This window comes from Ictalurus furcatus, chromosome 18, assembly GCF_023375685.1.
Source record: "Ictalurus furcatus strain D&B chromosome 18, Billie_1.0, whole genome shotgun sequence".
Classification (NCBI taxonomy): Eukaryota; Metazoa; Chordata; class Actinopteri; order Siluriformes; family Ictaluridae; genus Ictalurus; species Ictalurus furcatus.
The window spans coordinates 25125978-25148830 of record NC_071272.1 but is presented as its reverse complement, the minus strand read 5'-3'; the positions used below and the strand labels follow the sequence as shown (position 1 = coordinate 25148830).

Genomic DNA, 22853 nt, shown 5'->3' with positions numbered 1-22853 from the left:
CACTCACTACTTTACATTGTAGCAAAGTGTCATTTCTTCAGTGTTGTCACATGAAAAGATATAGTCAAATATTTACAAAAATGTGAGGGGTGTACTCACTTTTGTGAGATACTGTACGTTATCATCTATGTTATTATCATCTACGTTACTCAGAGGATTTTATAACATGGTGCTGATTTTAGCTGATGTCTTTTCTTAATTTGTTTTGGTGAGGTGTATCAGGAGTCTGCTGGGTGTTTGATGTGTTATAGCTTTTCTCCACAGAGCAGTCGTTGTGTTCTTCCATTTCCATTCAGATGAAGACTTTTCTGGTCTTTCTGAGAGATGGGAGCTGCAGGATGAGGGAATGTGGAGTGATGGTGGTTGACATTCTGTCCCATGTGGAAGTCAACTGCGATTGCGTTAAATCAAATAGACTTTGAGTGTTTTCCACTCGACTTCCCAAAGTAAGAGATGTTAATGCATTATTCATCACCATTTGAATGTCAGGATGAAGCTTTACACTCCAACATCAAACTCAGCAGCACACGGCAGCTTAATATCTTTGTTTCAGCAAATCTTTGGTTCTGTCTAACCTCAGTGATAAATTCCTTACTGTCTTAACTGCATTTTTTTAGTCAAGTTTCTTTGTAGTTATTGAATAATTCAAATTTTTTAATATAACTCAAGATGAAAAATAACCAGAGAATTTAAAGGGTTTAAAAACACATCGTTGTCATTTTCTTCCATTCTTAGGGTTCATACATTTGATTATCCTAAAAACGAGATCTTAGTTTATAATATATATATTAGTGATATAAACACGCAGTCGGTGTACACTACGCAGTTAGAAACGTTAAATGATGCCAAGTGCGAGAGAAATAAAAAGTGTTGATTATCTTCCTCACCAATATTACCTTAAAATGATGCTCATCAAATGTAGAATACTTAATGAACATCATTCACCTGAATCAATCACCTGAATACTTGTTTCAGTCATAAACTCATAAATTCTCATACAGTTCTGGATTTCAGTTGAAGAGAATTAACGACCAGATTGGATTGCTAGATTTCTCAGTCAGTGTCTGACGCGGCCCACCACGAAACGCCCGGCAGAACCCATCCACAAAGGACGTGAAGGATGCTTTATGGTCAAATGAAAGAGGATTCTTCACTAGCAGCGGTTTCATTAGTTCAGCGTGTTCGAATGACAAAACTGAGTTAGTTATATACAGTTTTAACTCTGCAGTAGTCTTCAGACCTCAGCGTCTGACCAATTTCCAAATCCATCACGTGGTTTCACTGTTCCAGGAAGTCTGTTTCCTCTTGTACCTGCTAAGCTCACGGTCAGAGCAGAGGGTTTTACTCCACATATTTATTAGTTCAAAAGGACAATGCCCTCATCTGATTATTAAATCTTTCTTGTTATGTTTGTACATAAAGCATGAAGACAAGACATATGTGTCTTGTCTTCATCGCTCAGGAACACAGATTTATTTCGGTTTGGTTTTGCAGTCCTACCCTCCAGCTGTGTGTTCACACGATGCACGCAGGCAGCCATGTTGCCTCTGATGGCCAGAAACAGAAGGGCACTGCCATACTGGGATGATGGGTTCCTGTGTACCTGCACCAAGTAGCAGGCCATCTGGGTCACATCCATCCTCCTCGACTACATTACAGCACTTGGTCTCATGATGAACTGAGAACAATCCCTAATACCAAAGCAGACCACACAATTCATTGTTGATGCACTTGATTCTTTGAGAACGCTAGTGACCCTGTCGCCCCAACATGTGGTGGACATCATCTCTCCTACCGCTCCGTTCAATCGGCTCGATTACGTGCAGTTCCCGCATTCGATAGGTTGCTTGGGCTTTTATCCACAACTGCAATGATGAAGCTCTTTAGCAGCTGTAAGAATGAAGGAATCTCAGAACTATGTTGAGCTTGAGACTAAACCCCAAACCCCAACCTCGTGTCAGTGAGAGAACCACAGGGCTTTAATCAAAAAAGCACATCAGCATGTTAGAACCTGTTGACTGAAGAGGCTGGCTCCTACCCGTGGCTCCTACCCGTTCCTCCTACCTGATTGGAGACACCACCACCACCATCACCACCACCACATCCTGACCAACAGCAGAGTGACAGTTAAAAAGCATGAAAGAACACACGGGACAACATTTTCAGAAGGTTATTCTTGGAATGGATTATCAAATCTTTTTTCTTCTTCTTTTTCCTCCTTTTTTTTTTTTTTTTTTTTTAGTGGTTGTACTATTCATATTTGAGCCAATTGAACTTTTTTATTATTATTATTCTTGGATTGATTTCCCCCATTCCTTTGCCTTTATTAATAAGTAACTGTGAGTGTTTGAAATCCATTTTTACAGGCAGAAAAAAAGAAAAATACATCTATCAAGCCTCAAATATATAAACAATAATAAAGTTCAAATCCAGTTTACAGTAAACGTTTTACACAACCATGGTGTAGGAGCACAGTTACGCAAACAAACAATAAAGATCTTTATCATGAGTCTTGAAATTTAACTGACAATCCTAAATCTGAGAGACTTTCCAAAAGCAAAATAGAAGATTTGACTTCTAATACCTAAATTTCCTAATCTCTATATGCAGCAATTTTATATTTTACAAGTTTAAAAAAACAAACAAAAAAAAAACCTAAGCACTCTTGCGAGTGAACGATCTGAACTTTGTGCCATTCGTTCTAATGGCTAAAATAATCACGCAAACAGTCATTACTATTGCAACCATTTACAAAATGTACAAAAAAAATAATCAGAAATCTTGTAAAAAGTTAGCTGTCCGCGATTAGAGTAAGGCAAAAAAAAAAAAAAAATAGATATACAAATCAAATTGTTAACACTTAAAACACCGGTTACATTTTCTTTGCAAAGAATAATATTATCTTTTACACTGCAATCCAAAGCTCTTTTTGGTTTCAGATGAATAAACACAACTCAGAGGGAAAGACAAAAGTGAACATGTTCTCTCTCTCTCTCTCACACACACACTCACTCTCACTCTCACTCTCACTCTCACTCTCACACACACACACACACACACACACACACCCTACCGAGATCATATTTACATCAAGTGATACCACAAATCTGGAAGATAGAGGAATAACAATAAAAGTGTTAGGGTTATATTGGATTATCTCCCTGTCTCTCCCTCTCCCCCTCTCCCGGTGTGTTTTGGGCAGAAATCTTCACAGTAGTCACAGAAGTATTACTGATGTCAGCTCAATCACAGTGAAACAATATTCAATTAAAGTTAATTCCATTTCTGTCTCAGCAAAAGTGAGAGTTTAGTAAATGACGTTGAGGGTTTAGAGTAAAACTAACACGTTCCTTCTAAATACCTCACATTCATCTAGACCATCCCTCACCGAGCATCTGTCCATCACACCGTCGTCCTCTTCTCTTAAACTCTAAAAATACTGGAAACCAGTTTTGAAAACAAAATGATTTACGGACTTAAATAAGCTTCTTAAAAAGGCTTAACTTTACACAATGAAAAAGAGTAATAACGTCTCATCGCCTCCATGAGCGACTCTCATAATCATCATCTTCATCATCGTCTTCCTCTTCTTCCTCCGGCAGCAAGAAAGGGCTCACTGACTCCTGCAAAAACACAACAGCAATCCAGCATTATTATTATTATTATTATTATTAAGCACTTGTACTAAAAAATATAGTTTTTCAAGGTGCACTCGTGGCTCTGATGGTGTTTAGAGCCCTGATATACACATACACACACACACACACACACACACACACACACACACACAGTTTAATAAATGGCATTGAAGGTTTAACTGTTTCAGTGAGTTACCTGCCTCTGTGTGTGTGTGTGTGTGTGTGTGTGTGTGTGTGTGTGTGTGTGTGCGCGTGTATGTGTGTGTGTGCGTGTGATGACCAAGTCTTACCGCATTCATCTCTTCCTTTGACTCCTCTTCTTCGGGCTCAGTGGTGACAGACGGGGTTTTGGGTTTGTACCAGGAGATTTGTAGAATCCGCCCTTTGAACTTCGCCCCTTGATTTGCAGCCTGTAAATAAACAAAATGTAACGCTTCGTTAATAAAAATCAACGTGTAAAAGCATTTATTAAACAGATTCATGTAACCAACTGAGCATTACACACGTTAATCTAACGACAGAATCCCTAAATAAATCATGCGTGAGTAAAAAGAGGAACAGTGACATTACATTCTCCGCTTCACTGCGAGTTTTGAAGGTCATCACTACGCTGGTAGCGTCCTGGTCACGAAGCTCCTCGACCTCTCCGAATTTCTGAGAGACGAAAGCAGGTGTGATTAACGATGAAAGTCAACTCGTATTCTCTCATCCACCTAAAGCTGTGCTTCTCACCACAAAGTGCGGCATCAGCTCTTCCTTCTCCTCCTGCGTGACTCCCAGGATGGCGAGGGTGCGAGGACGGTGATCTACCACCATGTGGCCGGGAGCTCCTCTGCCTCTTCCACTCCTCCCTCTGCCTCGGCCCCGGCCTCGACTCGCGCTCGGTAGCAGCTTGGCTCGGCCTCCGGGTAACAGCCCTAACCGTTTCGCCTGCGGGAGAGGACAAGGGGAATAAGAAAAGACTTCTTGATGGTACACGGAGAGGAAAATGACGTGACGCAGAACGTGTGATTTAGGTGGATTAGAGCTGAAGTGTACGTGAGGGTCGACGTGCCCATGACGTGAGGGTGTATTAGAAGCGGAAGCTGTGCAGCGATCGAGTTCTCAATCTCCACAAATTCCTCATCATGTCCATCTTATAAAAGTTACATTTTGATATTTGTATGTATTTAAAGATTATTTAACCTAACAGCACAGTGCACAATAAACACACACACACACATACAAACAGTCTGCCAAGATTAAATATTTTTTTACTTCTACATGATGCACTAGAAAGGAATCTGATGGCAGTGCGAGAGTAAAGTGGTGCGAGAGTAAAGCGGCGCGAGAGTAAAGCGGTGCGAGAGTAAAGCGGCGCAAGAATCTTCTTGTTTTTGCTCCAAACTCAGAAAATAATTTTCAGTCAGGTGTTTCTGTATCTTTTCCTCTAGGTGAAGTGTTATTTAAATCCTAACCCTAACCCAGTGAGGTGTTTAGCATGGTAGATAACAAGTAGGTGACAAGATGGCGGCTCACCTCAACCTGCAGCTGACCCAGTCTCCTCTTCAGGTCTGTAGTGTCCTCTCCTGTGGTCAACTTTTTGTGGAAGTCCAACTCTGCATCCAGCAGCTCTTTCTGTGCCTTCACATCAAAATAACTTGTAAGTGTTTATAATAACTTAACTCTCTCAGATCTTAACTGTGAGATGAACATACAAACATCCAGTAATAATTCCAGTCCCCCCCACCCCCACCCCACACAGTGAACACGTGAACGCTCTCAGAGCTGCATGCTACACGTGTATGATCGTCTTACGTCAGTTTTGGTTTTGGGCTGAGCTGCGTTGCCGGTGGCCTGGGAGACGTTACTATTGCTGATCTCGTTCTTCAGCTGAGAGATCTTCTCTGTGAGCTCCTTCAAGGTCTTCATAATGTTTGCTCGCTCCTCTGGTTTCATTCCACGATTCTTCTCTAGACGATTTATTAACACCTAAAAACAACAAATACAGTTCAGAGATTTAGCTGCAGCTCCAAAGCAGAATTTACTGCAGTCTTTATTTCACTAAATAAAATATTGTCTGAAAATTAAAGGAAATTAATCAGCATTAAGTGTGTTAAGTTCACAACGAGCCACCAGAACAGCTTCAACGCTCCTCTATATTCCCTTATTTAGTTCACATTAATACAAACCTGTCATCTGAAACAGCTGCACTGCTACCTGAGCTGCGTTTACAGAAAATTCATCAACATTCTGATAAATATTCAGTCAAACAGTATAAAGTTCTCTGGGTTTGAGTTTGTTGAGGGAAATGTTCCAGAAGGTTAGCGTTGTTAAAGATCAGAGAAATTGGCTGGTAGCAGAACACCAACACTAACTGTAATCTTCTTTTTAGCTCAGAAATCCTGAGAATCTCCATGTTCAACAATCCCGATCTACACTTATCTTACACATTATACGCTTCTCATTATAAAGCTCTGCAGAACCAAGAGCAAAAACACCTGTCCCCTCCTCCAACTGCTCCTGAGTCACTGCTCTACAACCCCACTACCAACACACACTCACACACACCGCCAACACACACTCACACACACCGCCAACACACTCACCGCCAACACACACACACACACACACACCAACACACACTCACACCCCGCCCACACACACTCACACAGCTCCAACACCCCGCCCACACACACTCGCACAGCTCCAACACCCCGCCCACACACACGCGCAGCTCCAACACCCCGCCCACACACACTCGCACAGCTCCAACACCCCGCCCACACACACGCGCAGCTCCAACACGCACTCGTACACCGCCAACACGCACCGCCAACACAATAAAGACTCAGAAACAGAAGAATTTTGTAAACCCAATCAGAATGAACCAAATCACACAAACATTGAAAGTAAACTATTTGCCCTGTTGATTATTTGGCCCTGAACACACAGTGCAGCGCGGCAGATTATCTCTGATCTCAGGTCACTGATCCAACAATGAAAAACACCTTGATGAAGTATGGACTCAGCACTGCTTGGCCATGGAGATGGGCGACACAGACAGTTCTGCTGTCCCGAGAGCAGAGACTGTGCCAGTGTACACTAAATATAATAGAGACAGATCTGCAATTCCTCACTGAATTCACTAAATATAACCACATTCTAACCCCATTCTTCACCAACATCAACAAACTCATCCCCAACTTTAACTTCCTCTCACACCCCCGCACACTGCCCCACCTACTGGGGAGCACAGAGAGAGCTGCACACACAAGCACACACACACACAAATGCATATATACATATGTATGGGTATTTTTCTTTATTTTTTTCCTTTCAGGGTTCTATGAGCCTCGGTACTAGTGTTTCTGAATGTAGTGGTAAATGTGTGTACATCCGTTTCTACTTATTTATTTCTGTAGTTATTTTCTCATTTGTCTGTACAAATGGGGGGGGGGGGGTGAGAGAGAGAGAGGGAGAAAGAGAGAGAGAGAGAGAGAGAGACAGACAGAGAGAAACCATCTTACTTTTTGATACTCTATCTGTTTTTCCAGCATCTCTCGTTTCTTTTTCCTCATATCCTGCTGCAGCTTCAGCGCCTCCTAAAGGAGAACAGAGAGGAGAAGATTAAAGCGTCTGAAACAGGAAGTCATACCTCCGCTCTTGCTGTACACCGCTAAAGGAAACGCTCACCTGCTTCTTTTTCAGAACATCCTGATCCTCAAGGGCTTTGGCCGTTTTCCCCAGACCCTTTGGGAGGAGTTTAAACGCTGTGCGTGAGTAAAGTCCTTTCTGTAGTGCAGAAGCTGGAGCGACTGCCTTTAAACATAAAACACATCACACACACATTTATATCAAACCCCCAGGACACAGCACACAGGCTCAATCACAGTGAACATGCAGAATGTGAGAAATGTAGTTTTACTGTCAGTGTGTGGGATCTACAGTATCTTCATGTCTCTTACCGATGAGGACTCTGGAGCGGGACTGAGCGGGTCAAGACTGGCTGGAGGTCCGGTTCCGGAGCTACTCTGCTGTTTTGGGAAGCTCTTATTCAGCACATAGGACCCAGGTGTGTGTGGCTTATTAATGACCTGAAGATAAAGAAATCAGGCAGCTTTATTCTCCATTTTAAAAAACAATAAACATGTAGAAATACACTTTTGAACAAAGAAACTTCTAACACTTTGTTTTTATTTGTCTTCTTACACTATTATATTCAAATAAATAAGATGAGGTGCTGATTTTACGAAGCACTTCAAGGTATTTCTTTGTAACAGAATTCAGTAATTATAGAGCAATTCTCTCTCTCTCTCTCTCTCATACACACCCACACAATCCCACTCCCTTTTGCCCTGCTGACCTTATGGACAGGGGGTATCTGTGTGCCGAGGGTGGTGCTCTGGTTGGTGTTCTGCTCCTGGTTCTGTGTCGTGTTCTCTCTGTGCCAGTACACTCTAATAAAGCGGTTATTGAGCACCGCCTCGGTGCTAGAGATCGCCCTCCGCGCCTCCTCGTTGGCCGTGTACTGGATCAGAGCCGCCTCCGGGTCGCCACCAAACACCACCTGACCCAATACCATGCGCACGCGCGCGCGCACGCACACACACACACACACACACACACACACACACACACACACACCTCTTTAACATGACAGCAGTAAAGACGATGACAATGCACTAGCTGTGGTCTAGACCAGTGGATCTGGGAAACCTCAAAGGTCTGTGAATCACAATGATTAAATCAAATCATCAAAAAAACACAGTTATCAAAGCTGCTATAATTATTACTGCATTCTTGCAGTTTTTGTCTTGCTTAACTGGATTTAATCCAAACCTCAAAACATTCAAACAAGTCACCTATAAACAATGTCCACTTATGTGTCAGGAATGAAACTGTACTGGAGGAAGTAAAGCTGTTTAGCTTAAACGTGCACCTGGATATTCACGATGGTCCCAAACTTGCTGAAATGTTCGTTTAGTTTGGTGATGTTGTTGAGATCTCGGGGAATTCTGCGGACTTCCAGTTTGGTGTTGACGTAGTGGTTCTTCTTGGGGAAGGCCGGCTTGTGCTGATTGTTGAAATTTTGCCTACGGAATAAAAAAAACAAACAAAAAAAAACAAATAAGAGAAACAAAATGAAAACATAACAAACCGTATTGAAAGCAGTAAATAGTTTAAATTGTGTTTGAACATGAGCTGAAATGAACACACACTGAACTGTTTATTTGCAAATTATTCAACATAATTTCCTCCATGTTAAAGAATGTCTAAGGCGTTTTTGAACATGGCTGTTAAGCTCATGGTGTAGAACACACACACACACATACACACACACACACACACACATACACACACACACACACACACACACACACACACACACACACACACACACATACACACACACACACACACACACACACACACACATACACACACACACACACACACACACACACACACACACACACACACATACACACACACACACACACACATACACACACACACACACACATACACACACACACACACACACACACACACACACACACACACACTCTTATCCATTCCTGGGCCTCAGTGTGATCTGGCATTTGCTCCAGCCATGAACCACAGAGTCTCATCTGAAGAATTAGGTTTCGTTCTTGGTGAAGGATCTCATTAGTGAGATCGGACCGTGTGGTTCACGGCTGGAACAAATACGTGTAGAAACTGAAGCCCTGAACGGATCGGGTTGAGTAGAATTTTTCTCTGTAAGCAGATAAAGTGACGAGAAAATTGCTGTTTTACATGAAACACCACATACTATTATTATTATTATTATTATTATTATTATTATTATCATCATTACCTGTTACCTAAAAACGGATGTGGCGAGTGATGGAGGAGAGAAGGTTATCCAGCGTCACACAATTGACTCCTTAACTCTAATTCTAAAATAATAAATATTTACTTGTCTGTCCAGGGCTTTTTGGCCTGAGGCCCGTCTGCAGACTCCAGTGATCTCTTCCTGCTGTCGAGCTCCATGCCGTGTCTCACCTCACCGCTCGAGGTGTTGGTTATCGACGGCTCAGTCTGGATTACTATATTAGCAGCTAAACAGACACAAAATTATTACTTTTTTTTTTTTATATACAGTTAGTACATTTTAACAGAGCTGTGTGTATACTCAGAGATGTACAGTGTGTGTAAGGGAAGGTTTCAGAACAGTTACTTTATCAGTCCAGTTCAAAATGTATTAAAATAAACAATCAGACACAGAAAAGAGAACCACGGGATACCTCGGGAGCTCTGTGTGTCTCCTGACGTGAGACCGATCAAGTTGGGTCTCTGGGTCTGAATGCGAGGAATAAACTGTCGGTACTGTGCTCGGCCCGTCCCGGTGATGGCCGGAGATTCTGGATTATACGCTTCAGGATCGTAGCTGTCTGTGGAGTCAAACAAAAATAAGCCAATTGATTAATTAATGATGTCTACTATTTGTACATCAATAGTTTTCAATTCAGCTTTAAATTAATATTTTAAAAAATGCTGTTTGATATAGCCTTAAAACTAAAGCTATCATGCTGCAACACCAGCACCTACTGGGCAAAGCCTGTAATTACCCTATTTACAGTCAACATATAAACCATACAGTATGTAGACATATAGGTATACACACACTCAATCCCCCTGCAGCATGAAAGCTTAGTCTGCTCCATTAATTTTATGCCATTTATAATTTATATAATTTATATTTGAGCAATCCAACACATCACACTGAACATCTGTGTGCTTTTGCGATGCTAGTTTAGCTGCGCTACATGAACTGGGACAAAACACTGGGGGTCTTATTATAATGATGTAAATGAGTCCCCCCCAGACTGTTACAGCAAAAAGATCATTAAATGGCCAAGTGAGTATTACACTGAACTCTCTCTATCGAGGGTAATGGACATTTATACCAGTTTCATATAAACTACAAAATATGAAAAAACAACAACTTTAGCACACTGTAGTACAATGTCATTAAATAATAAACACACACATTTTACATATATACATTTTATATATATATATATATATATATATATATATATATATATATATATATATATATATATATATATATACACACATACACACACACACACACACACACATATATATTTTTATTAGGGGTGCACCAAATGTTCGGCAACCAAAATTATTCGCCCAAAAATAGCAAAAAAAAAAGCACTTTCGGTGTTCGGCCGAATAAGTGAAAAGGCAGAATAAATTTGACCACACTATGACGTGTTTGATGACGTGTTTGATGACGCGCCAAATAGCCTAGCAACCAGAATGAGATGCGCGAATTTCACGACCTCCACTTCCGGCAGCGGGCTCAGAGAGATGAGGGGGCACATGCACAAGCTACGTGCACGAGCGCATGCTCTTCGGATGTTGACAACCTTGACATTGTTTACTGTGGACACGTGCGTTTGTTTTGTTTCTGTTCCGGAGTATTCTGTCACGTCACGAGACGTAAGGGAGTAGAGTACGGAAGCAGGTAAAGACGTATTTATTTAAGGGAACAAAACATTAACAACGTATCTAACTATACTATATCTACTATAATACTCGGCGAGGTGTACAGGGACGCGAGCGGTATATATCCCCAATATCATCAGCCGTATAGAACCGAATAGAACCATTTATTGCACTCGTCAATGCACTTTTTGATGCACTTTTTTGTTGTAGGCTACAGAGTGTTACATTCTTTCAGCAGTCAGTTATAGGCCTAACATCGGCTATTCAAGGGGCTCAAAGATGACCACATCAAAATATTTTTATTTTACTCATTTATTTATTTAAAGTTGTTTAAAGTTATTTAATATTGTGCCTTATTGGTAGCCTATGCCTGCTGGATGAAAAAAAAAATGTTCAGTGTTAAATATTTTGAAATTGTAGTCTTTGTAATTGATTTTTTTCTTTGAAAAGCAAGACAAAATAGTAAAAAGCACATTTTGACTATTTAATTTATGCAATGGTGAAAAAAATGGTAAAATAAATGGAAAAAACGCAAAAAAACGTGTTCGGTATTCGGCCAAGTTTTTTATTATATTCGGTTTCGGCCAAGAATTTTCATTTCGGTGCATCCCTTATATATATATATATAGTTTAAAATATATTACTGAATGACACGCCTTTTATCCATTAATTGTCGCATTTAATATTGTGGAACATCCAAATGACAAGTTAGTTCTCTCTCTCTCAAAGCTAATAAGCCAAAAATAAATAAATAAAAACACAACTCGTGTTAGTGAGAAACAGTACAGAAGTGTAAACTCCTCTGTCCTGAAGATGTTGAAAACTTAAAGTTACAGCTTCACCTCTGACTGTTACACAGTGCTGACACCGGAGACTCCTTCCAGAAAACATCATATCATGATTTTCTTTGTTTAACTCAGATTTTTTAAATTCAGTTTATTATAGTGTTAGATTATGTGGAGTGTCCGCTGTACACGTCCCTGTGAACGAGTTGTTACTATAGAACGATAACGTATTAGATCGAGCGCATTTAAATAAACCTGTGATTGAGATCACAGCTGGAACGACTGTCCAAGCTGCTGTTACAGAAAATTAATCAACTCCTTGTGATCTGAGAAATCAACTGTGCCGAGGTGTAAAATAGTTTAGCCTGTGAAGAAATTCTTGCTAGGTGTTGTTAAAGTTGTAGCTCCAGGTCAAATTGAGGTAATAACCTGTCCTACCGAGTGTCCACAACGGGAGCTACCCGAATTCTGTCTAAACGATCTTTTAAAGGCTGAAAGTTAAAACCACTGCAGAGGATGAAAGAGACGGTGGCAGCGGCTTACATTCAGACAGAGTGTACTGAGGATGTAGAGAAGCAGAAGAAATAGCAGAGGAAGAAGGAGGAGGTGGAGGAGGAGGAGGTGGAGGTGGGTTTACTCCGGGCGGAGCCAGAGGGGAGGAGGTGCTCGTCCGTGCATGGGGCGGAGTCTCTATCCCACTGGATGGGATTAGAGGTGGTCCTAAACGGGACAAAATGGTAAACTGCATCACATTTCTCTTCAGCACAGTAGTGTGCGCTGCAGCTGAAGAGTTTGTTGAAGACATTTGAGAAGAAATAATAAATGCTGGTGTTTCTGAAATATTCCAAAATTATGCCAATAAAAAAAAAAAACTATGTTGTGTACGTCAGCGTGACCCTCAGTTCAAGTTACACACGACCCGACTTTAACTCAAAACATCAAACTTCATCACGCGCCAACGAAAGAAGTCTGAGATTTATCACGTAACGTACGCTAATGTGTGTGTAACGGGATCGATTGTGCAAAATGTGGGAATAAAGTCATGTGTAAAGGAGGAGAAGGAAAATAAATGCGTGTTTGCTCTTGATAACTGCGGAGAGCTCAGATCTGTGAAATACCAGAAAACAATACAAAGACAGAATAAATATCCAATATCTAATAAGAAATCAACACTTATTTTGAAATCTGTTTTTTGGTCGTAAAGCACTGGCACATGGAACTGCTGCTCCTGTAAACCTTCAGTGTGATATTATACATTTATACACTTACATCTTTAGTGGGTTTAACTGCAGAAGGATCACACTACACTACACTACACTACGCTAAGCTATGCACCACAGCAGCATCACAACAAACTGGACTGAGAATTTTAGGGCAGTTAATCTTTTATGTCTGAAGACAAATGCCCAAATTTAATAATAAATGTTTATCAGTGCGAACACTAGAACTAAAACAAAGACAACAAAGGATTTCACTGTGATTGTGTGTTAGCTTTGTCCCTGATTAACAGGTAAGGTAGTTATTTGTTGTATAATTTGGTGTAAAGTGAGTGAATGACAGTCGATGGTGTTGTGGAGTGTGTATCATTAGCCAGCTGTGAAGCTGTTTAGCGAGGGAGTCGTTACGTTAGCCTGCTGGTGACGGGAGATGTTCTGTGGTGAAACAGCTCAGCAGCACAGCCGAGCGGTTTGGCTCTTTCACCTGTTGCTCAGTAACTGTGACAGGTACACCGACATGCACATCACAAGTTCTGGGTCACTCGGGTCAGCGTACCCAACTGCATACTACTGTACTGAACAGTACGTCAGTACACCATTACACTACGTCATTACCGTTAACGTCACTCAGGTCCAAAACGGCACGGCGCGGCCCACGTTATTAAACAAAACAAAACTTTACATCAAGGTAAATATCAGCAACGTTTTCCTGGATACATAAACAGAGACAAACTGAAACGTAAAACGTCTGATACAATTATAAAAAATTTTCAAGAAACTTCTTAAAAAGAAAGAACTAAAGAAACTAATTCCAGAACCAGAACCAATCCAGTACCTGTGAACTCACCTGCCATGGGGTAGATGCCTGGAGGCGGGGGCTGTCCATGGGGTGGTATCGGCATGGGCATGATGGGGAGGGGCTCAGGCATGGGGGGCATGGGAGGGGGCATGCGTGCGGGGGGCATGCCGGGGGGAGGGAAGGGAATCATGGTGGGCAGGGCGACGTCGTCCACGATCAGAGGGTCGTTGCCATGGTCGAAAGGACAAAGGTCACCGCGGACACAGAATCCTTTCTCTGGAGGAAAAAAAAATATTATAAATTTAAAGGTTGGTTTTACAGGTAAGGAAATTTAATTATTAATTTATTAACTGAATATCCAAACTAAGAATATATATATTTGAAAAAAAAAACCCTGATGTAAACTTTAACAGCTAACTGATGTTGACAGAACAGTGTAGATTTTAGACTAGGCTTACATTACAGATAAAAAACACAACAACAACTACAGTGTGTGTTTAATGAGCTCAGCGTCTAGCAATTATTCCTCCACACGCCCTACTTAGACAATCTCATTCCCTCATCAGATCATTTCAGTCGTCTCCCAGCGGTGTGAAGAAGCTCCTGAGAGACCGCAGGGTAAATATACACACTACTGTTTTAGTCAAATCCCTCTGAACCCAGCACTGACTGAGACGCGGCCCTGAAGGAATTACCACCACGAAAACCTTCAGCAGCGGGCATTAGCAAGGACGGATTCATCACTGAGCCAACACACACACACACACACACACACACACACGAGCAGCACAAGTCATGAGTTTAAATCCCAAAGCACAACCACAGTTGGGTTAGTAACCCTGATCTGCTCAGTCAGTCTCGCGTCTCGACTGTAAACTGATTTGGATAAAAGCTTCAGGCAAATGAGCAAAATGTAAATAAAATAAAATGAACATCAGACTCTTCACTTCGCTCTGAAAACAACTCGGCCAATCAGGGTTAATTCAGGGTGTGTCAGTTCTTTACACGACCTTCAGACGACCAATTAAGAACATTTAAGTATGTAAAAGATTCTAATCTACACTGTATTAACTGAGCTGGGTCATGTGACAGAAATATTACATCATTATAGTCATTTAATATATTAATATTATAATATTATAGTCATTTCTACTGCATGTGTGTCGTCACAAACAGCCAACAATTCCGCAGGGCTACATTTAAAAACTGTTACTAATGATACAGTTGTTTATTTTAAGCAAAAAAATTAATAATACATTTACTATTTTTTTTAAAATTGTTGTATACAAAAAATAATATCTCAGAAGTGTACTGTGAATGAAAGTCTAAGATGATTTACTATAAATAACATTTCTATTGTAAAATGGAGAATAAGAACTGAAACACTGAACAGTTAAAACACTTTAAAAGATGTCAGAAGAACTAAAACTATAATATCAAGAAAATAAAGAAAGCCTTGATCTCAAATACTTTATCTTTCACTTTAACACATTAATGGAGATCAGTCGACTTGCATAATCACCTCATTAAATATTCATCACCTTGTTATAAACCCGATTGGCTCAGGAAAGCGAGGACGATTTAAAGTGCAATGCTTACCGTCGTAATCCCGGCAGCGGTGTTTCAGCGTGCCGCTCTTGCCCTCGCCGTGGTTAAAGTAAGCAGCCCAGTTCTCGGTGGTGCTGTCGGGCAGGTGAGCCGTTACGGCGCTGGGGATGCTGGGACTGCCCGAGGGGGGAAACGGCGAGCGAGGGTGGGGCAGCGGGAGCAGAGGCAGCTGCGGCGGCGGCGGCTGAGGTTTGCCTAAGGGACCTGAGGATAACGGCGTGTACGGCTCCGGCTCTTTCCGCTCCGGCTCGAATTTGGACCTGTGTTCTGTGGAAAGAGTTTTTTTTTTTATAAATACTGTTAATACAGACACAAACACAAAGCCATAATTATGAATCAGCACTTGACTAAAAAAAATCCTTCCTTCAGTGTTTTACAGATTGATTTTCTTCTGTAATAATATAAACATTATTAAACAACTGCACACACACAGCTGATATAAGGAAAAAATGTAAAAATAACCCTAATCAGAAGAATAATAATACTCTGCATTAATATGGAGTTAAAAATGTGTGAAACAGCTGTAATACGGTGTGTGTCTGACCCTCTGTGGTTTAGGAATTAAACGCAGTTTCAGGTCTCCGATCGTCGCTCACCTCGTCTCTGTTCTCGGTCTCGGCTCTTCCCTCTGCTGCTGCTGCGACTGCGACTCCGACTGCGTCCTCGTGAGCTCGCTCTCCTCCGCTCGTTCCTCTCTCGCTCCCGTTCTCTCTCTCGGTACATCTCGCCGCTCTTCCCGTGACGCTCAGGCTCCCGCCGTCTGCGCTCGTCTCTCCGCCGCTCGTCCCGATTCCTGGAGTAACACGTGCACAAAATAAGTGGTGCACGTGTAAATAGGCTACAGCTGATATCTGAATCATGTCTGATGTACTGAGTAACGTGAACACACACAGCAGGAAACGATCAGGGGTCTCGTTTAGCAGCGCGTGTGTGTGGGGAACAAGTTGCAGTTCTGTGTGTGAGAACCAGCCGAAGGAACGTGGTATTTATCGCTTGTACACGTGCACAGCTTTACACAGTGGATGCTAATTAATCCTACACATTATCTAAACTGCCTTGTTTGTGCACAGCGATGCTCTTTTGCATAAAGAAACGCCTCCAAATCTCCATATAAGGTAAACACCTTCCCTTTACAAAGCTCAGCAGCCTGCTCATGGTACTGCTTTCTGATGAACAACACGGACTATGTTCAATAATGTTCTTAGAAATCTAAGAAGATGAACTTCACCGTAGAACTGAAACAACTAATCGATAAAACCAATAATAATCTATCAGAAAAATTGATGTCAACGAATCTCATTATGGATTACTTGGTCTGCGCACGGTATATTCGCTCACTACATTACTTCTCGTACTCTACAGTCTAGTGTATGAAGTTTAGAAAGGTAATATCACCTCAAATGGAACATGAGCAGTTTTTTACTAACCGGACGTGTAAGCCGTTTCCCAGACGATGGCGCATGATGCCAAACGCACGTATTGCGACGCTGATAGCTTTAGCAGATACCCAGAGTCACCGAGAACACATTTAATCAGTTTACTGTTTATGTCAGCGTTTCCTTTTATACCCAACATGACCTCGGTCTCCATCAGATGGAGGCGTAAGGCAGTGGAGCATTTTATATTAAACAGAAAAAAGAGCATTTTTATTTTATGGCTTCTCGTGTTTCATGTGTGTATTTTATCGTTCTACTGTCGTAATTACAGATGGGAAACAAGCAAGTCATCACCATAATCATCTTCAGCTGCACCTTTCACACGACTTCACTTTAGATGTCGTCCTGCTCACCTGTGTGCACCTTGCTGTGAGTCAGTAATTACAGTCATTTATACTGAGAACACCGACAAGAAGTGTGATGAAGCTCCTCATAAACAGTTTTTACACTTGTACACATTTCTACCACCAGGAGTTCCTGCATGCGCACGGACAGGAGTGTGTGCAAATACACACACCCTCACGCAGGACAGCAGCTTCATAAATATTCAATTGTTCTACGAACAAAAAGCTCTCTTTGTTGCACACAGATATATATTATAAGCCTGTGTTGTGTCTGTACCTGTTTGATCTCGATGAGAGCTGAGTATTTTTGAAGTTTTTGAACAAAAGATCAAAATATTAAACAATAGACAATTTTTCACAGCCTACTTTGCTCATATTTACCAAGGGTGCCAATATTAATTTGGGCCGCCCAAAACTTACGGTGGTTTAACTAGAGTTATCATTAACAAGGACCATCATGGCATCACTTTAAAGTGCACTCGGTCATTTAAAAGCTATAACCCTATGATTAATGATCTCCATCACTGTAATGTGATTAAGACGCGCCCCGGATATCGGCCACGCCCTGGATATCGGCCACGCCCCGGATAAACCCCACAGAGAAAAGCAGAGCAGTTCATAAACATCCCGTCCTGTTTACTATTATTTAATTCTCCACACTCTGCTTCAGAAGATCAGGACCAATAACAAACACAGTGCGAGTCAGAAAAAATAATCAGGTGTTTAATGGAAGATTCATCAATAAATATCCAGCAGCGTGGAGACGAGAGAAGATATTTACCTTGATTCATTAAAGTCTGAACGATTCCTCAGTGGACTTCGTCTTCTTCTGCTTTCCTTCTCATCCTCCACGTGACCCGCCTGAAGAACGACTGGAATCTGAGGCGATGTGAAAGTATTTAATATTTACATTTACAGTATTTAACAGATGCATTTCTCCAGAGTGAGAAACAGAAGCGCTGCAAAATCTCCATCAATAACATTCTCATCACAACCTGTCTAAATATCCAGTGCACACACATCTGTCTCAAACATCACCTGTCTCTCACACACACACACTACACCTCTCTCAAACATCGCCTGTCTCTCTCACACACACACACACACACACCTCTCTCAAACATCGCCTGTCTCTCTCACACACACACACTACACCTCTCTCAAACATCACCTGTCTCTCTCACACACACACACACACACACTACACCTCTCTCAAACATCACATGTCTCTCTCTCTCTCACACACACTACACCTCTCTCAAACATCACCTGTCTCTCTCACACACACACACACACACACACACACTACACCTCTCTCAAACATCACCTGTCTCTCTCTCTCACACACACACACACACACACTACACCTCTCTCAAACATCACTTGTCTCTCACACACACACACACACTACACCTCTCTCAAACATCACTTGTCTCTCACACACACACACACACACTACACCTCTCTCAAACATCACATGTCTCTCTCACACACACACACACACACTACACCTCTCTCAAACATCACTTGTCTCTCACACACACACACACACACACTACACCTCTCTCAAACATCACATGTCTCTCTCACACACACACACACACACACACACACACTACACCTCTCTCAAACATCGCCTGTCTCTCTCTCACACACACACACACACACACACACTACACCTCTCTCAAACATCACCTGTCTCTCTCTCTCTCACACACACACACACACACACACACACTACACCTCTCTCAAACATCACCTGTCTCTCTCTCTCACACACACACACACACACACACACACACACACACACTACACCTCTCTCAAACATCACTTGTCTCTCTCACACACACACACACACACACACACACACACACACACTACACCTCTCTCAAACATCACTTGTTCACTTTGTTCAGAAAGAAGAAGCGGTGTTTGTGGAGATCAGTGAGGATCGTCTGTTCTGCAAAGAGAACTGGAGGTGCAGTGAAAATTAATCGGTCCGTACAGGATTTTGGGGAGTTTTTTTTGTGATTGTTGCGGCCAAAAACACTTGATTTTGCTGCAAACTCGCAGTCGCACTAAATAGTCCAGCGTACTTTTTCACAGTGATGTTTGTTGGTAAACGAGATCTTTTAGCTGAACTCACGTTTGACGCACGTGAATCGAAGCGGGATTTGGCAAAATGTGCGCCGTGATGATGTCACATGATGCGTCTCAGGCCGAATCTGCGGTAACTGAGAAATTGCAGCTCTTCCGAATATCGCGGCGTTTCCTTGATTTTGCGTTCATTCCTGCGATTGCGTAATCCTGGAGGGAGAAACTGCTTTTATTCTGTCAGAATCACGTCGTGTTTGTTTTTTTATCTTTGCTCTTCCTAATGACCATACGGGTTCGACTAAAAAACATTTATAATTGTATTTTGCCGTCGCTCTGAAACACTAACAGAGATGATGTGGATTCGTTTACATTTAGGGCATTTGGCAGACGCCCTTATCCAGAGCGACTTACATTTATCTGATTTATACACCTGAGCAGTTGAGGGTTAAGGGCCTCGCTCAGGGGCGCCGCAGTGCCGGGGTTTAAACTCCGATCAGTGGTCCAACGTTTTAATCACTGAGCTACCGCTGCACAGGACAGGAAATGAATCTGATTCCATCTCGAACTCCCATTGGCTGTTTCTCAGTGATGTTCAAGCTGTGAGTCACCGAGGAGCTCAAACACTACACCATTCATCTCTCAGATAAACAAACATGCTTGAAAATATCGGCACCTCTGACAGAAACACCTCACTGAGCCTTTCACACTGAACTGAGCTCCAAAATTATTCTGGGAGAACGAGGCTAAAATCGTGTGTGTGTGTGTACTCGGTTTAAACCCCTGTTAGAGAGAAGTGTGTTTCTCTTGTTTTCCTGCTGTAACTCCTCTCTAACAGGGTTGTTAGACTCTGATCTCCAGCAACAGCATGAGGAGATGTTTTGAAGTTGTTTGTAATCATTTTGAGAATAAAAAAAGATCAAAATTGCAATAAAACTAATAATAATGAGAGTAGAAACGTCACCTCTTCTGTTTCAGCAGGTTTTGGAGCTTGAGCTTTCGTCTCCTCTTTAGGAAGTTCTTTAACAGGTGGATTTCCCAGGTAGTTTTTGGTGGTGAGACATTCAAAGAGTTTCTCCACAAAGTCAGTGGTTTCTGTCAGGAACACGGGATATATGAGAATAAAAGAGAGAATAAACATTTATTTTAAAACCTAAACCTTTAAGTCAGGTGTTGTACAGAGTAAAGAGATGAAGCGAGCTTTTCCCTTCACTGTGGAAACCAGGACTGAGCGATTTGACAAATAAATAAATAAATAAATCTCTCATCCAACTACGGAAAACTATTTTATTATGTCCAAAAAAATTTTATTACTTTAAACTGGATTCTAATAGTTTTTATAAATTCTAATAAATAAAATATACATCTTACGATCTTAACAACTCAGTACAAAATCTGAATAGCAAATCAGGAGTCGCTAATCAGTTTGTCACTGCTGTTAAAAAAATTATAAAAAGACGTCACCGGATAAAGCTGCCATATCTCAGAAGCGGTTAGTGAGATAATTTATCAGGATATCAACATTAGATCATCACCACCACACCCAGCTCTACTCCAACCTCACTTCAAACCATCAGTTTTACTCAGTGAGCTAGAACCTACTCATAACTGAAGAGAGAAGATCTCACACACCAGTAGGACGTTACTCAGTAATGTTTTCACTGCGAGACAGAAGCATTAGGAGGAACAGACGAGTGAAATTACACAGAACTGCAAAGCCCTTTTATTAACACGGAATTCCCGATTTCAAACAGTTTGCCGGGAGTTTCTCACCTGTATCAACGTTTCGCCTATTTCATTTTACATTCATCTATAACTTTGCAATAATGAGCAAACCAGAGGAAAAACTCCCTGAGGAAGAAACCTCGAGAGGAACCAGACTAAGAAGGGAACCCGTCCTCATCTGTGTGACACCGGATAGTGCGGTTATAAATATATGAATAAATAAATATATAACTGTATATTACTATAGAGTCATGTAGTGCTGCGTGCTGGAAAGATGTTCAGAATAAGCATCAGTTCCTGATTTCAGTAGAGTTTTAGCTTTAAGTCTAAAAGATCCAGGTGAATTTATCCAGTGTATAAGTCGATGAACGCAAACCCGCGTGCAGGTGTGGTTTATGTCAGCGTTACCTTTCTGCAGGAAGACGTCCAGCTGGTCAGCACATAACGCCCGAAGCTCCTTCTCAGATTTGTCTTTTTTCACCAAAGCAACAACGTAGTTTGCCAAAGCAGAAGGGTCCGCATCACATCTGCAAAAAAGAAAACAGGGCTTTATTTTCATATTTCCAGCCTCTGTTTATTTTGTGTTGAACACCACAACGCCCAGTGGATTTGAATCAGGTGAATAAATCCTGCACCATGGACAAGTCACCAGCAGCAAGCAAACTTCAGACCTGGGCATTTCTGAGGAGCTGAGCTGCTCACTGCTTCATTCTCTCACTCCTAAACACTCCTAATAAACATAAGCATAAGCATAAATATAAACAAACCCCTCTCTCCCTCTCTCTGGCCTGGACAAAGTGAAAGTAATCACTATGCTGTGAATAAACCACTGCTGGACAGTCCTCATAAAGCCCACGCTTAGCTTAGCTTAGCTTAGCTTAGCTTAGCATAGCATAGCATAGCAGAGTTAGCATCTAGCTAAGGAAAAGTGCACACTGAGGCAGGGGTGCTCAGGAAAACTGCTCGACAAGTGACAGATATCCCACAGCCGCGATAAAAGCTGTGTTCACATTTAAACTAACTTAAAAACGAGCCCGTGGGTAGTTAGCATGCTAACAGATTAGCGAGCTAATACGTGCTAGCAAGTGCTAATAAGAGCTTAAAATGTCACTCCACAGAGTAACCCCACTACACTCACATCGGCTCGAGTAGTTTGGCCAGCCACGACTTCAGCGCGTCCACATTATCTATAATCATCGTGTCGAGCTCAGAACAGCGCGGACTAAATGTAGAGTTTCTGCTGAGATCTTGCGGATTTCATCGTCATTAAAGTAACGTTACAGCTCGGGTTTAGGCCTTGGATAAACCCCTCTGCACGGCAAGGCGAGCTGCTTTACGTTCAAACACAAGCGCTAGCATCACTGACAAGCTAACATGCTAACATCATTGACACCGCAGCGAGCCAATCACCGCGTGCAAAAAACGCACACTAGCGCACTAACAGCTGCGTACCAACGTCACGTACTGTTTAGTGCGGGAGTATTCGCGTCCCAGGCTGTACCGCGCACATTTTACGACGCTATCCTGCGCATGCGTTTGATTTCACGACATTACAGCACATTTTGGACATTTCAATATAACCATATTAACTCCGTTATGAACAACAATTACCACAGCAGATTCTCTTTTAGTAACTGCAGTATTTTATCGATTTATAACATGAAATGTAATAATTGTTTATGAATACCTTAATGGTTAGTTTTT

General features: G+C 41.7%; 1 protein-coding gene across 3 annotated transcripts; it reads right to left on the bottom strand.

Moving 5' to 3' along the window:
* Positions 1–1030: 1030 nt before the first annotated feature.
* rbm27 (RNA binding motif protein 27) lies at positions 1031–22688 on the bottom strand. Of its 3 annotated transcripts, XM_053649076.1 has the most exons (21): positions 22288–22688; positions 21558–21676; positions 20389–20519; positions 18112–18209; positions 16147–16343; positions 15542–15817; positions 13991–14218; positions 12470–12646; positions 9911–10057; positions 9583–9724; positions 8560–8713; positions 7984–8187; positions 7586–7714; positions 7314–7439; positions 7148–7222; positions 5436–5609; positions 5157–5261; positions 4371–4568; positions 4209–4292; positions 3929–4048; positions 1031–3623 (listed from the first exon to the last, which is right to left on the bottom strand). In XM_053649076.1, the coding sequence occupies exons 1-21, from the start codon at positions 22344–22346 to the stop codon at positions 3534–3536; spliced, it is 3033 nt and encodes a 1010-aa protein (XP_053505051.1). In that variant the 5' UTR covers positions 22347–22688; the 3' UTR covers positions 1031–3533. The 3 variants fall into 3 exon arrangements, with proteins under 3 accessions (XP_053505051.1, XP_053505052.1, XP_053505053.1); XM_053649077.1 differs by lacking the exon at positions 12470–12646 and having other exon boundaries at positions 1032–3623; positions 13979–14218; positions 22288–22686; XM_053649078.1 differs by lacking the exon at positions 12470–12646 and having other exon boundaries at positions 1032–3623; positions 22288–22685.
* Between the last annotated feature and the right edge of the window lie 165 nt (positions 22689–22853).

Coding starts and splice junctions, on each gene's coding strand:
- rbm27 (XM_053649076.1), bottom strand. CDS start 22,346: ATGATTATAGATAATGTGGACGCGCTGAAGTCGTGGCTGGCCAAACTA. Junction 12,647..13,990: donor AGGCATCTACCCCATGGCAG/GTGAGTTCACAG, acceptor TGTCCCGTTTAG/GACCACCTCTAATCCCATCC. Junction 8,188..8,559: donor GGACCATCGTGAATATCCAG/GTGCACGTTTAA, acceptor GTATTGGGTCAG/GTGGTGTTTGGTGGCGACCC.